Source organism: Centruroides vittatus, unplaced genomic scaffold (assembly GCF_030686945.1).
Source record: "Centruroides vittatus isolate TY-2023 unplaced genomic scaffold, ASM3068694v2 contig_2743, whole genome shotgun sequence".
Lineage (NCBI taxonomy): Eukaryota > Metazoa > Arthropoda > Arachnida > Scorpiones > Buthidae > Centruroides > Centruroides vittatus.
The window spans coordinates 1-17,112 of NW_027121749.1; the positions used below are offsets into that span (position 1 = coordinate 1).

The 17,112-nt window shown below is 27.2% G+C and overlaps 1 protein-coding gene and 1 long non-coding RNA gene across 2 annotated transcripts; both read right to left on the reverse strand.

Moving 5' to 3' along the window:
- Positions 1 to 10,726: 10,726 nt before the first annotated feature.
- On the reverse strand, positions 10,727 to 12,445 carry LOC136971972 (uncharacterized). Its single transcript, XR_010880261.1, has 2 exons — positions 12,326 to 12,445; positions 10,727 to 11,325 (listed from the first exon to the last, which is right to left on the reverse strand). It is a non-coding gene; the product is annotated as an uncharacterized lncRNA (long non-coding RNA).
- Positions 12,446 to 15,740: 3,295 nt separating this feature from the next.
- On the reverse strand, positions 15,741 to 16,790 carry LOC136971971 (glutamic acid-rich protein-like). Its single transcript, XM_067266484.1, has 2 exons — positions 16,409 to 16,790; positions 15,741 to 16,252 (listed from the first exon to the last, which is right to left on the reverse strand). Exons 1-2 carry the CDS (start codon positions 16,734 to 16,736, stop codon positions 15,741 to 15,743), a joined length of 840 nt encoding a protein of 279 aa, XP_067122585.1. The 5' UTR covers positions 16,737 to 16,790.
- Positions 16,791 to 17,112: the final 322 nt, after the last annotated feature.

The window sequence follows — 17,112 nt, forward strand, 5'->3', positions numbered from 1 at the left end:
ACATCATTTTCACATTCAAGATGAAATAGTATCGTGTCAAATTTAATATTATTTATATAACGATTTTTCTAACTTTTTTTTAATTTAATATTTGGCTTAATTACCAATTAAAATATTTAAAAAGGAATTTAAATTGTTTATCTCTTCTAACGGACCCTATTATCTAGAAAGAAGCCGCTCTAAAGTATGACTGAAGTAATGAAACGACTAAATCTGTAGATAAACTAACTTTCGAGAAATTTATCGATTTTTTTAAATATAAAACATCCCATTTTTTCAGGATATCGATAAAAAAAATATCTAATTTTATTTTAATAAATTCTTAACATCTTTCTTCATAGTAGGACTAAGTATGAAAAATAATTCATAGCATCCTGCAGTCTAATCGAATTTGTACAATAATACTTCAGTTTATTGTGCTGTGTTTGATTTCATGTAAATATTTTATCTGGATAAATTTGAATAAGTCTAGCAGGTGTTCAAACAAGAGAGTATATTCTAGGCAGGTGTATAGGAAAAACATTGATTTTCCACTGCAGTCCCTTCGGGATCGATGTCTTTTCTAATTAAAAGAGGGTCCGTCACTATCAAAGTCAAAGATGAGTCACGATCATTGTAAATTTACACACACAAAAAAAGAGAAGAATATAAGATCTAGCCTACTACATTCAATTTTTCTCTTACAATGTATCTTGGGAAGAAACGTCAGCTTACATGCAAAATTGAATTGCATTTATTCATTTTCTTTTTTAAAAAATTTTAAATTGTTTCCACGACAGAATGTTCGGTGAGTACTTTTTCTTCCGGGCCGCGCTATCTATTTGCTTCTGCTTAGTGTTGTGACAGTGGCTTCCACTTTTTTTGCGTCTATTTTTCTTTCTTTTGGGGGAACGACCATTAAGTTCAGATGAAGTGGTCTCTAAGCAACAGATAAAGCTGTAGGCGTGGTGTCCCTAGTCGCCCCTCTTGGTTAAGGAAAGGAATGACGACAGAAAGAGTAACCAAAGAATCGAACAAAAAGACCCGAACATTCATTGTGTGGTGTCTGCAAAAAACTCTCTTTGTTACTCAAAGAAAGAAGAAAGTTCTTTACTAATACGACATATTGTAACATCACCTTGCAGAAATTTTATTTATAGCACATAAACTCAGATTTCACTTTATTAGTCTAGTATATTGTCATTATAAATCTAAGTTACAAAGTTACAAAATAAAAGGTTTGTATTTAAAATTGTTCAGAAAATATATTTTAAATAAAAATTATTAATTAAAAGAAAAGGACATTTTAATTTTAAAAAAATTCTCCATTTAATCATTAATTTCTGCTTAGAAATTCTATTTAAAAATCTAATAAAAACATAATTAATATTAATAATTCTATATTTAATTGTTAATTAAAATATTTTATATTATTAAATCAATGACTTTTATTTCTCGTATTTGTTTATTCGATTTTAAATTATAATTTCATTTATTTCTGGCATTAGGTAATTAAAATTAAACATATAAAATCATTTTTAAATTAAAAAGAAACGAAAACGGTACAATGTATTCTATTAAGAACAAAGAATTTAATTTTATTTAAGATTGTTTATCAAAAATGAAGTTGCAGGGTAATCAGAATTTCGAAATATATTGCAGGTTAGTGAATATTTATCTAATATTTCTTTATCACATAATAATAATATAATTTAATTCTCAGAAAATTGTCCACAAATATTTATAATAACTTGAATATAAGTAAAACTGCATTTTCATAATCATTATTAGTTCATAAATTCTAATGAAGTAAGTTTTTATGAGAATTTTAAACTTTTTACATTTATAAAAGCCCCTTTTATATATATATATCTATATTCATTTTAATAAAATATTTTATTAGAAAATAGGTTCTAGTAAATCTATTTGATAACTGTCATGTAGCAGATAGAATTTTTAAAAGTATCATCTTTATACAATGTTCTAGATTTTAGTAAAATGGGGTTATAAAAAACTTTTGCTTATCTGTGACGTCACTTTAAGTAGTTACAACACGTACATTTGAAGAAAGTTATGGAGGAGATTATAGATAAGAATAATATTGAAGCCGTTATCTAATGATTTATAGGTAATGGAGTGTCTTACGCCCTCTAGCAAATCTATTTTGTACTATAGCCAAATTAAACACTAAGAATTTAATTCCCAATTTACGTAAATTATAGCCTTATAAATATATAGGAAGAAGATGAGAGTTACAAATCTCTAACTCTAATTAGTTCAACTGAAAAAAAACAACTTATTTTAGTGCTGTAGAATCTATAAATATAACCATTTTATATTGATTAACCTTGAAATTATCCAATTATTTTGATATTCTTAGAGTTGGAGCTTTTTCTTAAAGTTTCCTCCTTTAATTCTTTAATTTAAAGAAATGTACGAGATAAAATTTTAAAGTTTATTTCAATTAGATTAATGTATAAAATTAAAATTTTCTACGTTAAATAAAGTTTTTTTTTTATATATTATTTTCAGTTTTTTCTCCCTGTACTCACCATGAGATAGTGTAAATACTTCAATTATAAGTAGAATATTATTTATAGATAAGGAGATAGTTCATTTATCAGTAAATTTCTTATTAAAAAAGAAAGAAGTTGTTTGGATTTGTTATAAAAGTTTCAATGGATTTTATAAGTAATAAAAATATTTTATGAAGAAATAAAATCAGTTTAGTCACTTGTACAGTACAAAGTTATTCAATTTTAATGATGCATTTTCTAATAGGAGAAAAAGAAGAATTAATATCATAAAATAAATATTCAGTCAAAATTAATCAGTTTGTATAAATTACATAACAGTTTGCATGAATTATTTATTTAAAATTATAAGTAATTATTATATAAAAAAGTTAAAACTAAATTGCTGAATAAATAAATATAAATATATATATATTTATATACGCCCCAGTAGCGTAGATAGAAGTGAATTTACGAGGGTACCCGAATTAGAACGTTCAAACCCACATTTACCCCTTGTATCACTGTGAATGTAGACACTATGAAGAGTGAACTCGTCGATATTATGTAAGAGCCTTTGTCATATTGGATTTGTACTTCGTTTACCTATTTACAAAGGTGAAGGGCCCTGGATTCTAGGCCCCTCTTTGGTCACGCTACTGGTAGGCCTACTGTTTGAAATTAAAAATTTTTATGCCTTTAACATGTAACGGTGATTATTTAATATGCATTAATTATCACATATATTTTTAATATTATATTATAAATATACAATAGAAGATATACAGTATATCCTTCCATTATGAATTATTCGTAACTGCAAGATTTATTGAGTAAATAAACAAAAATGGTTTCAGTTAGTTAGATTTTATCTTCCAACAATCTAATTTTAGACTTGGGCTCACATTGAACATATATATTTTACCAGTTATATAACAAAACCTGAAGAAAGTGTCAGAATATAGAATATATACGGACAAACAGTTTTATTTCCTTTTATATATAAAATTTCCTGACATTGTTTGAAATTGTTTTCATCTCAATCAATTAATTTCATATTAAAATACAGAAACAAGCATTTGTATATTATCAGAGAGTGTTTCAATGGCAGTCACGACCCAAGAAAGATTTTATTCTATAGAAAACAGCTGTAAAGTTCAGTGAAGAAAGAAATCGACGAAGCATTATAAATTCTATTTACGGATAAGAGAGTTGGAGAAGGAGGACAACTTTCTAAAGTTTGTCTGGTTCAACGAATGGAAAATGGATAATTGAATGTTTGACCCAATAAACTTTGAGCATTGCAAGTTACCTAATAAAAATTGCTGAAAACCTCCTTTTCCAGTCTATTCAAAACTCCACTCTCCCAAGGTTAAAAGTAAGAATCGTCACGCTTCAGGGATGAAAGTAATTGCAATATTATGAAAAAAACACAGTTACTGGTGAGGTGAAATGTGATAAAGACAACAATAAAAGTCTCAATAAAGAATAATCAAAATTTTTAGGTTAATGTAGTTTTTTTAGTCTAAGACAGTCCTTAAAATTTACATAAAACGTGTATAAAATTACCAAAATATGCATTGTTTATACAGAATATTTTATTTATAGATGACATTTAGAATAATTATATTATTCCTACACTCATAAAAAACGTTTATATCTTTGAAAACAAAACTGAAATTTCTATAAGCAAATGCTTCTCATGCCGCATTGAACGCTTTTATCCTAAAGAATTAAAAATAAATTAATAGGAATAAGTTCATACTAAAATGTTTTTAAATCACATTACGTTATATATTCATTTTTTAAATAAAAATTCAAACATAATTATCAAAATTCAGGTGTTGTAGCAGAGAATCAAGCTTAGTAGGGACTACAGTAACATAAATTACATATGTCCGTGTTCATAATGAAGGATCAAGAAGAATTTAACCAATAAGCATTCACGTAGTAAAGTGAAGGATAATTGGATAACTTCTAACTATTGATCCTTGGTTGTGAAGAGTCATATAAATGTCAAATTAACAAAAAATTTAAAGCTGCTAACTTCAAAACAAGTAAATATTTGTATCGGAATTATATTCAGATAAAAATTGTTGAAGAAGAAAATCTATTTTAATTTTTTTTTTAATTAAAATGATCACTTTTTATGCCCATAATCCGTGGTCCCTCCGTTGATAAACTAGTAAAAAGTCTAACGACACGGTTATAATTACGAGAAGTTCCACGAATTACATGTAATGTTCGTTTAAATAAGCAAATACAGTATAATTTTATAGAAATTTACACTAGTAAATACTAATAAAAAAATTTAAAATTATAATTAATAATAAAAATATGTGAATTGATATATAACATATTCAATATGCAGATTGAGCTGTGTATGTATATATATATATGCGTTTTATTGTTAAAATATCAAAACAAAATACGACAGAACAGAATCAATACAATTGTCCACTGCCGTGAATCAATGTTGTACGATTTTCAGAAGTTGAAAAAAAAATTGAAATAAAAAAAGCGAAGCAACAGATGGCCTAGTTTATTGGAGAAAACTGTCATCCATTCTTCAACCAGATCTCATTTTCCGGATATTTTTCAGTAGAAAGTAGACAGCGAGTGATAAGTAAGATTGATGTAGTATGTGCAAGTAGCTCGTGGATTATCTCACTTGTCGTGTGGGCGGATGCTCGAGCATATACGTTTATGTCCATAGCTTCGGGCATGGATTTGTTCATGCACGCTCTTCCCCTTCATTGATTTATTGAATCTATTATAGATTAGATACATATCCCTCTTTGATTACTTTAAAAAGCTTCATTTATATTAATATTTAATTGTACAATACAGTGAAAGTTTTTATCTAACTTACTTTCATTGTTCTGAAATATTAAAAAATCTGAAGCCACAGATAATAAATCAATAAGAAAATAATATACATTTATAATGAACTTTATAAAACATTTTTAAATGTATTTATGTAATGGTGTATAATTTATATTAAATAAAATTTAGTCAAAATTATATTCATTTATGTCTATATTTTATATTTATTTATTCATTTATATTTGGAGCTATAAGAATATAACAACAATTGTTAATAGTGTTACGTAGAAAAATAATGTACCCAGTATAATAGTGCCATCTGTCGAATAAAAGTAAAACTAAACAGACAAAAGTATAAACGTTTTCAACGTTTCTTCATAAAATAATTATTTATGCAGAAGAAACAAAAACAAACGAATATTGAATGGTTAGAAATATTTGTATTTAATTTTAAGAAACTTTTAAGAAATTTAAATATATATATATTAATATATGCAGTATATTTAGTATGATTATAATATCTGGTTTATGTATAAATAAAATTTTAATATAAAATTCTTATACAGAAATATTGTGTGAATTTATAATTTTAGATGAAAATTTCATAAAATTTTTATCATTGATTAAACTCTAACATTCGCGTGCAATCTCCTTCAAATTTTATATTAATATATTAATGATATAACTTTGATTGTTATATTATTTAACACATCAGGTCTATATACATATAATAGAATATTTCGTGTATATAAAATAGAGAAAAGAATTCTGCAGTCTTAATAAACCACTTAAATTTGCATTGGACACTGATTTAGAATTGCATTGACTTCAGTAACGAAAGGAAGTGTTAAAGAATTCTTTTGAAGATATTATTATTATTCGAGCCATATTTCTGTCACGTACTTTCATAATTGTTAATAAGTACTTATGAAAGTACGTGACGAAACTGCTTCATCGCCCAATGACTCGTTTAGTACAGCCAGAGACGTTCGAATGTTCACAGAATGCCAGAAAATAGCCAGAAAATTCATTCATGGATTGATATTGAGCACTTGATTCTATAAACATTTACATAACTGTATTGCTATATTAACAGTAAGTTGTGTAACGAAGCATTTAAATAATGGCAATTAGTTAATTTAATTCGTTTTTATTTTATTTCTGACCCAGGTAAAATTTTCGGGAGGTGGTGCCTCTTTGGCTCCTCCATTGGTTACGTCAGTGGCTGATTCATAGCAATAAGCAGAACAGGAAAAATACTTTATTTTTCTTTTTAAACATAATTAATTATACTAATAGCCATTGATAAGAATTATCTGTGGTATTTAAAGGTGTTCCAATTCCGGTTTTTCTTTATTTAAAAATAGTCGTTTCAAGAGATAATAATTTATTGTTAGAAACTAACAAACTAATAAAATTATCAGAAATTTTCTATAATTTCTACATTACAGTAAAAATTTAATTGTATATTTTTACTTAAAGTTAGTTTATTCACAATGGAAATACCATTCGAGAACACGAAACGTTGTATGACGTGTCATAAGAGATTCATTGATGTGAACACGAAAGATGGAATATTATAGGAAATAGATTTAGCGTGAATTGCCGGTTCGTTCCTGGAATGAAACACTATAGTGTAAATTTAAGTGCATTCTTCCTGTCTACGCGAGCTCGTGTGAATCACCCTTAACTCATTTAGCTATCGGCCCGTCAGAAAATACCGAATCCCCGATAAAATAATTCGCTTTTGCTTAAATTTAAATAAGCAATAAAATTACATTACCTTTGAGATAATAGTGTAAATTAGGTTTGAAATTATATATTTAAATTACAGAAATAGCGGATTTCTCTAAATCAACTATAGAGATTTTATTCAAAAAATGAGGAAAATTTTATTATTATTTTTATTCAGAGACAAGCCCCTAATTAAATTTCGTAGGGATAACAAATAAACTGAAATTATGGTATTCATAAAAGTTCTTATATTATTTTTGTATGTTCTTATATTAATATTGAATACAACATCCAAACTACAATAAATTCATATCGATATTTATTCAAATTAAAATTGACAAAATACAAAATTCAATTATATATTTTTTCTATTAAACATCTTTTTTTGAGGGGTGTATAGTCCCTTAATTCGCCTTGGTTACTTCAATGCGTCTATTCACTTACTGATTTAGATAATTGCATTTTTTGAAACATTCGCAGCATAGAATAACGTTAACACGTAATGACGTTAAATAAAATCTAATATTTATAGGAAATTTTGAAAGTACAGTGGGTGATCGGTTAACGAACAGTTCAGACTACGAACAAATAGGATAACGAACACTTTCACGAAAGATTTTTATGAACACCTCACAGAACAAACACAAGAAGCAGTGACGTAAAATAATGAATACCGATTGGTCTTCCCTTGTCCTCAGGCAGCAATTCGAAACTTTTCGAAACAATTTTTTTATAGTATTCGCGAGACCGTCGGGTGGGCGCTCGTTAAGTTTTGCGTCGGTTTTTATTTTCATTGATGACTACTAAAGGTAAGAGTATAATAGCAAAGGTAGAGAATGGGCAGAAGATCTCTGATGTTGCTGGGCAGTATGGCTTGAACAGGTCTACAGCAGGCCACAATTCAATATTATCTAAGAAAGATATAATCAAGAAGGCTCAAGTAGCTAAAGGAGTAACAAAAATCACATCTGAAAAATAAAGAACATTGAAGAGCTCATAATGGAACCTGAAACGGATCTGAAGACAGAAGAACACCAAGAAACTGGCGAGATATGTTTTCTTTTGAAAAAGAGGATTAATGCTGATATCTGCTATTAAACATCTTTTGAAGAAGTGGGAGGATGTCAGAACAACGGTCTTAGAATGGCATCCAAACCTGGTTGAGGTTAATAGGCTTGAGGATCTCTACAATGACAATGCTATTAATTACTTCTGAAAAATCCTGGAGAGAGAAAGCAATCGACATTAGACAGATTCTTTAACCCCCACAAACGGAGAAAAAACATGACTAATAAAAATGCAAGACTGTGTATATATGTATTTTTATTATTACATATAAATAAACATAGTAAGAAAGTATATATTTTTTATTTTTCTGGAGTTTCCAGAACGATTTAATCAAATTTCCATAAAAACCTATGGTAAATCGATAATCGGTTAACGAACAAAGTCTTGGAACGGATTACGTTCGTTAAGTGATCACCCACTATAGTTGATTGTAACTCCATCAAGTTCTCTCTTTATGTACTGGCAGGGCCGTCGAGTGGGGGAAGAGCTCCTTCCCGAAAGAAGGCCCGAATATCCTTAAGGGCCTATCCCTATATAATTAATGCAATTTTTGCTAAAAGGAAATTTTAAAAAATTCACGTATTTCATTTGTTCAAGTTAAATAAGTCCCCTCTAACCCGGTACTCTTATAAACTCTCGATTGCCCTGTATACTGGATTTGTTTGAGTATTATCTTTGTACCATTTACATGTAAATCTTAAATTGTCAATTTTTATTTTTTATATTATAAAATTAAAATTTGTCTGTATCTTCCGAAACTTCAGTTTTTATTCTGCTCGACCTTCGCAAAAATAAAAAGATCTTATGTATATAGGCCTAATTTTAGTAATTTATTAATTATAGTCATCTGTTTTAATATTTAAAACTTTATTAAGATAGTGAAGAATAACTTTTGTATTTATTTTACGAAACTACTCGCATTTGATGTTATTATATATATAAATTAACGATTTAATGGAACGAAGATGAAGGCAGAATCTGTAAAAGGAGTCGGTAAAAGTCAATATAAACATTCTCAAATTTCTGTTGGTAGATTACTTTACTTCATTACTGGTTTTAGATTGAATAAACGAAAAAAAAAAACAATTTTAAAAACTCATTTTAAAAAGATACTAAAAGAGTTTTCAAGTTAAAAAACATATCAATAATACAAGTATTAATGTAATTTTAAATCCTTAAATTTTATCCGCGTAACTTTTTAAATTCATTAACAAATGTTTTTCGTAAATAATAATAATAAATATACTGTATAAATTTAGCAATTTATATTTGCTATTATAAGATTATCAAGCTATTTTCAACTGTTCTGTAGGCCCTATAGAATATGGATTTTTCTCATCATATTCCATTCAAATCATTATTTCGGTCTCAATTAATTGATGGGTTATGGTGATAACTCACCAAGTAATGGTATAACTTATTATGAAATTCATTTCAATAAGTGTGTATTGGCAGCATTTTGTACTTATCTATCATTATAGATATTTGCACACGGATTATGATTGATCCGATATGTTACTGTGTGTTTTAAAATGCACATACCGGTATAACATCTTAATATTAATTATAATCTATTCTTATTAGAATAGATTATAATTAATATTAAGATGTAAATATTAAGATATTAAGAAGCATAAAACGGTTTTAGAATGTATTTTATTAATTGAAGGTAGATTTTCATACCGAATATTATTTTTATAACACATTATTAATTTTAATTCTAATTATTACATTTGCAAGCTTTTCGGAAGCTTTGTAATTTGGATTTTTAGATATAAAGCTGATATCTAAAACTTCAAATTGCAAAAATGATATTTTAAATATTTAAATACCAATCAGAAGTATCGAGAATACCAAAATGGAAGTAAGAACTGTGTTTAGATTTTTCATAGACAAATTTTGTGATATTTTTTAAATGTGTGAATAGTCCTCCATAAAAATCCATATTTATTGAAAACTATTCAAACATTAAAAGGCAACAACTAAGTGTTAAACAATGCACTCCCTTTTTAAAATTTTATTTGATATTTTATTTATAATTTTATATTTCATAAACAAAAACTTTACCTCGTTTCATCATAAATAAAATGGATTTTCTTTAATTTGATAAATATTTAAAAGTAATAATTTTTGATTTAATGAAACGGATAAATGAATTATTTTCATATCAGATTTGCTCCTATTTGATCTAACTCATTGCCAAATCAATATTGAATGCCATTTTTATTCTTACATTTACATCGTCTTATTCAGTAATTGGTGAAAAGCATTAACGTAAATTAAATTATATATAACTCATTCGCATTTTATCTATGATAAAAACACTTTTTGTGAAACATATCTTTCCTAAATTATATTAAATTGGCTAATGAATTTATAATAGAGCAGAAATTCCTGCGAAGAGATATTCTTCCATAGTAAACTTAGATGAATATCGATAGCAAAGTAAGAAATAATTTATACTTAAGTAAAGGAAGAGTTATAAAAAGATTTTTATTATATTAGAGAATTTCTTTTATAAATATTCTTATAAATATATATATAATGCTAATATAATACGAATATAATATTTTTATTTACATAATGTTAAATAAAATAATTGTAAATAAGAATAAAAAGATTATTATTCAATATTTAGTTAAACGTATTACAAAAGTTTGGCTGGTGAACGTATTAAATACAGTTTTACAACGTTTGATGAGTTCTATTTAATACATGTCTGGATGACACATATGGAAAAGTCTGATGAATCCAGTTTAATATAAAATTATAAGATGATTCGTACGAAGGAGGAAAAGGAGGAGAATTTAAGGCTCTGTCTGAATGAAAAATTGTAGGTAAAATTGGTTTTGTACGCTGAGAATGTTGTGGCGGATGCAAATGTTCTTCGTTGGGAACAAAATGCGATGTCTCTTCCTCTGTTGTAAGGCGACGGGGGGAAGAATGTTGCTGTTGTTCTTCAGCAACTCGAGTATATTCTGGTAAAGCTAAAGAATGAGGAACATTTACTATTATATTAAAAGACTGACTGCTTTGTTCGGATTCCATAGAATCGAGTGAGCTTTCAGATGATAGTGAACTTTCACTTCCAGAAATTCCAGTGTCTCGACGGGAGAAACAACAACGAAAACAGCAGAAAGCAAAGAAAATCACTGCTAGAGCAACTGTTATTATATAAATATAAACCATTATCGACCATTTTTATCTGCGAGAAAAAAATTTTGTTAATACCTTCAATAATATAAAAAATATTGTCAATTTTTACTGTATTATCTCTTAATATTAAAGAAAAAGTATTAAGCATAAAGATTTCTTATGACTTTTTACTATTTTAAACAAAATAAATGTTAAAATTTATTTTTATTTAAATCTTAACTTGTCAATTATGCTAAAAACACATTTAGTTTTTAATAGTTAAAGTTCTTTTTAGAATTAAATAATTTTTAAGTTAATAAATCGTTTATTAAAATTTCATAAAAGATTTTACTACTCTTATAAGATTATTAATAAATTACTATTTTAATTTAAAATGAATTTTATAAATACGTTAAATTTACATTTGCTTAAGGAATCTCATATTTAGTTCAAAAGTTCGCTTGATAAGAAGTATTTTCACGTATAATTTATCAATAGATCCTTAAAACTAGATAACATTAGCATAAGTTTGATAAAAAAGAATTTTTTAAAATTCAGTGTAAATACTTTTTATGGCATGTTGCTATATTGTCTACATTTATAAATGAATTTTCATTAAGAAAATTTTAGAATATTATTAATAAATAATGTAATAGTTTTTAAAATAAAATTAATTAAGATTATTAATCAAAACATTGCTAGAAATTCTTTATAATTTACAGTAAAATTGATTATTATTATACTGAAAAATGAAGAGCTGACATACAAAATTAAAACTATAATAAACCTACACAAAAATGTATTTGTAAATAGATTCTAAACTCTAAAAATTTTATTTCAGGTACCGTCTGAAGAACCGAAGATTCAAAAGGAAAGTCAAACGTTTCTCCTTGAAACTTGACTTTGTTCTATTCAAGACTTCAAAATTATTGTATACATCTATACATATACTATATAAACTTAATCATATCTATAAAATCTATTGCATAAAACTAGATTAAATTTTACAAATAAAACAATTACAATTAACTTATATATTTAAAATACATATTTTTAAAACATAGGCCTACCTATCCTTTTCTTCTGAAGTATGCTTGTTTTTTAGGGAAAATAATATATTTAGGAACCTTTACTTTTTTGAAAATAAAGTCGATATCGTGTCATTCTTTCTCGAGATTACTCGTATCAATTTAAACTTGATGACAGTATCAGTCACATGATTACATTTTATTTTATTTTATTTGTTGATAACATTGTAAAAACTGTAAAAAGATTGAAACTTCATGTGATGTAACGTGGTTAAAAAATTACAACTTAAAATAATTTTAATATAAATATGTAATTTTATATAAGGGCTATATTTTAAGAATCATTTTTTGTATGTGAACTGTGACTAAATTCTCTGATAAGTGACTTTATTCTCTCCATGTAAAAAAAAAAATCGAGCAGCCTAATTCGAATTACATGTGAAAAAATATGTTTAAAAATTAAATTTAAACGAATATAAATATTTATAAAATAATTTACAGTTATGCGTTAAATTAACAACATGTCTGCGGATTTTTTGAAATAGAAATGTTTAATAATCCGCCATGTTTAAACGATCGTCCATTTGTAATAAAAATATAACCGATAGTATTTTATATTCCTTTTTATATATTAAGCAAATAAAGTAGAATTTTTAACAATTTGAAAGGAAATTTAATACCGCATAACGCAGACATAATTGAAAATTATGTAATTTTGCTTAAAAAAATTAACGTCGTTAAAAAGTGAGAATGTTTTAATTTTAGATTAAAATCTAAACAAAATAGTCATAAAGTAATATAGATTTTGATTATTATAAAAAAGATATGTAGGCACATTAAAAAACGTACGGAAACTTGGGTACGGAATAAAAATCCAAGTCCATCAATCCAATTTTATATCAGATCAGTGTTACTGTATTTTTTCTATTTCTACCATATTCAATTTCTTTATTGCCCAAATTCTTAATCATACAATTGTCTAGCATTCTGTTTTATTGCCAATCTTTAAGATGTCCTCTTTAATTTTAATTCACGACATAAAATACATAACTCATTTATCGCAATGCTATTCAACTTTAGAAGTTTTCGGGCACAAACCCATTGCATTATTGCAGTTTAACAAAGATATAAATCACTGTAAGAGATACGCACTTAAGATTCTAAGAAAATTCCAATTTATTGATAAAATTTCTTTGAGTAATAGGCCCGTGATCGATCTGATTATGTAATGCTTTCATGATTTATTCGGGGATTTATTCCTGGAGCGCTCACGTAGATAATCATGCAAATTAAGATAAATTTTTACGTAGAAATTCATTAAAATTCGGAGGAATACGAGCTACAAGTGCATAGTTATCAAAAATTTCTCTTTTGGGTTACGTTATGCAAATAATCTAGAACTAAGAGAATGTTCTAAATAATTGACATCAATTAAAATAAAATTTTTAAGGAAAATTTACAAGGATAAAAAAGTAATTTGGTTAAAAAATTGATATAAATTATATTACATAAGTAATTTTTATTTTCTGTATAGTAGGCCTATAAGTCAGTTGCTAAGAATGATATCTAATGCAGCTATACATGTCGTACACTCATTGCAAATGTAAACTGCAATTACTGTATCGACTTCGACGCGACAGAATCAATTAAAATAGTGAATTTGTCAAGAGATTTTTATTTTTGACACTGAGTACAGAAAGGGCGTCATCGTGCCAATATCCGGGTCTGTTCCTAGTTTTCACGGAGCATTATGTGCAATACAGTCCAATGCCTTAACAATTCCTTAACTATAATATATTTACATATATATTACGTAAATAAATGATTATTTTATTTTGTAAAATTCCATTTAAAAGTAAATAATTACATTTAATGATAAAAGATGGCGCTATAAGTTTTTACATTTATGTAGCCAGTAATATTTATTATTATTATTATTTGTTTTATTTTAACGAATTAAATATTAAAAAAAAATTATTTTAAGTAATAATGTCAGAAAAATATTTAACAATTAATTTAAGAAAACACTTTACTTTGGTCTGCTTAATTTGATATCAATATCGATTTCACTATTTAAAATTTTAGCTATGAAGAATATTTGAACGAAAATTATATTAATTTATTTCTTCAATAATTACAATTGTTTAAATTAATAAATAAAAAATATTGGCGCGTTTACTGGTAGAGTGGCTTTAATACAGCTGGATAAGCCAATCAATGACATAGTCCGTTTCATTTGAAACAGATTATGTTATTGGCTTGCTTATTCGGCTGTATTAAAGTCACTTTACCGGGAAGTGTGCTCATTAATTAACAACTTATTCAATCTAAACTATCACTTGATGTTAACAAATGCAATACGAAAATAAATTACAAAGAGTAGCCATACACAAGAGATTGTTTTTTAGAACTCTCTCTCAGTTAGAGAATATCTCAACGATAAATGGCGTGGCTTTCTTGAAGTCCAGAGTTACACACGTGAAAAAAAACCCGGAAATCTTCACTTGGACAGCCTTTAGTGAGGCACGAATCCACGACTAACAAAATACTAGTTTATCCACTCGGATATTGGAAAACTCTCTTTTTAGGTTGTAAAATGTTAGTAATATAAATACATTTTTTTGTGAGCTTAAAAAAAGAAAATAGATTCGATTAATGTATAAGGCAACTCAATACTTTGGCAATCTGCCTAGAAAAAGTGTCCCGCAGGAAGACTTTAATGGAAAACTGGCCCTACTTGGGTGTTATAAAGGGAAAGAAAACCCGAAAAACTGCACGTGGACATCCAATCGATCAAGTGCGAACTGGACCAATTATTATTGTTCGATGGTTTTATCTATTCGGTCACTGGTGGGAACAGCAAATGGCCGAGCGGTCAAGGTGGCAGTCTATCTCTCTGGGGACCCGGAATCGAATCCGAACGGGTCGAAAAATCTCCAGGAATTTTTCGGGGGTAGTTCGTCCGGATATGTCGGGCCCCGTCCCTCACCACCCAGCCACCCCATTGTGGGCCTGGCCGAACCCATAATGGGCTTGTTAAAAGAGGCCCTCTTAGTGCCCACAGGGCGGAAAGAGTTTTTTTTTAAAAAAGAAAAAAGGTGGGAACAGCAAACAAAAATCTATTGATAAAAAACCACTTATTCTTTATTCTCGAAAATCTTCTTTAATATTAATTTAGATTAAACACATATTTGATATAAATTAGTTTAAGAAATTAATATATATCAAAGTTTTCAAAGTCAAGAGCGATATTTAAAGATATGAAGTAACAATATTAAATCCGAAATTCGTTAGAATGGAGAATTATTAGATCAAAAAAAGTATATTTTATTTTATACAATTAATTTAAATATATTAGTAATTTATTTATTTAATAATTACTTGAAAATTTTCTAAGATATTGCTTATATAAGCTATTTGTTTGAATAAATAATAATAAAAAAGACAAAGATGCAAATTAAACTTTTTTGTCTTTATTATTATTTAAATTAATCAAAATTTCTACTTTTTCTTCTAATTTATGAAATCTTTCCTCTAATATTTGTTTAATTTCATCAAATTTTTTCTCTAAAAGAGATATTTTCTTTGATATTTCATCATCTCGTTTATTTGCAATTATCGATTCTTCCTTACGAAATCTTCCTTTCTTATGAGGAGAAGTTAATTTTCTTAGTATTTTCCTACGAACACTTTTTTCGCGTTGCTTTCTTCTGTCTGAAGCATTTTCTGCGCTGTTTTCATCAGAACTATTTGAATATGAAATATTCTTATTGTCAGCACTCAAGAAATAATTTGGTTTATTATTCTGAGTATGAACGTTCGTATCTTTCATAGGTAAAGTTTTTTCTTTCTCTTCATTTAGAGATTTCAACGAGGAAATTGGAGTTAAATTTTTTTTATCTGAATCTTTTCTAAGCAGAAATTCCTTTTCCTCTTCTAATTGAACCACTGGAAGCTCGAGTTCGGTTTCTATCGTACAGTACATATAGAAGAAAAAAAAAGATTTAAAAGCTATTATTAAATTAAATTAAAGGTGTTAAAAATAGAAACTAAATGAATTTTTATCGTAATGTTAGCTAACCTTTAATGCCATTAATAAATTTTCATATTAAACATCTGACTTACCATGGCATTGAATGGATGGTAGAAGAGATTTATCATTTCTCTGTTGTTTAATTTCTGGTTTGTGCGTGTTAGAATTTGTAGAATCCTCTTGCATATTTTTCGATTCTTTAATTAATTTTGATGGAAAACCAGACATAATTGATTCTTGAGATAATTTGCTTTTTTTCAAATCTTCTGGATCTACCTTGATGACTTTATTCTGCAACTCAAGCTGTCTCAATATCGAATTTAAAAGCTCACAAAAAACATTAATATTTACACTTTTCCCATCTTCTGAGATAACAAATTGAAGAATATCTCTGTATGTAATATATCTTAAATCTGTCATCAAAGCTTCCTTTAAATTTTGTTCCTCTTATGTCGTCAGAAAATAATAAAAAAAAAATAATAATCCAATTATTGGGCTAAATGGTTATTATGCAATAATATTTGATATATTCAGAATTGTGGTGGCGGAATGATACGAAGATTCTTAGGTAGGAATGGAGAGTCGGAGTCGGGAGTCGTATATTTTTCCGCCGACTCCCCATCCCTGTTCTTAGGTCAAAGAAAGTACCGTAATCTCTCACTTATACACCTCTCATTTAAGTCATGACACTTCTCACTGGTCTTGGATAAAGCCTGTAAGAGAAAATGTCTAAAATCTCTCATTTGAACGACTCTCAGTTAAATTTTTAACATTTTTCATCCAAGTTGGTCAATCT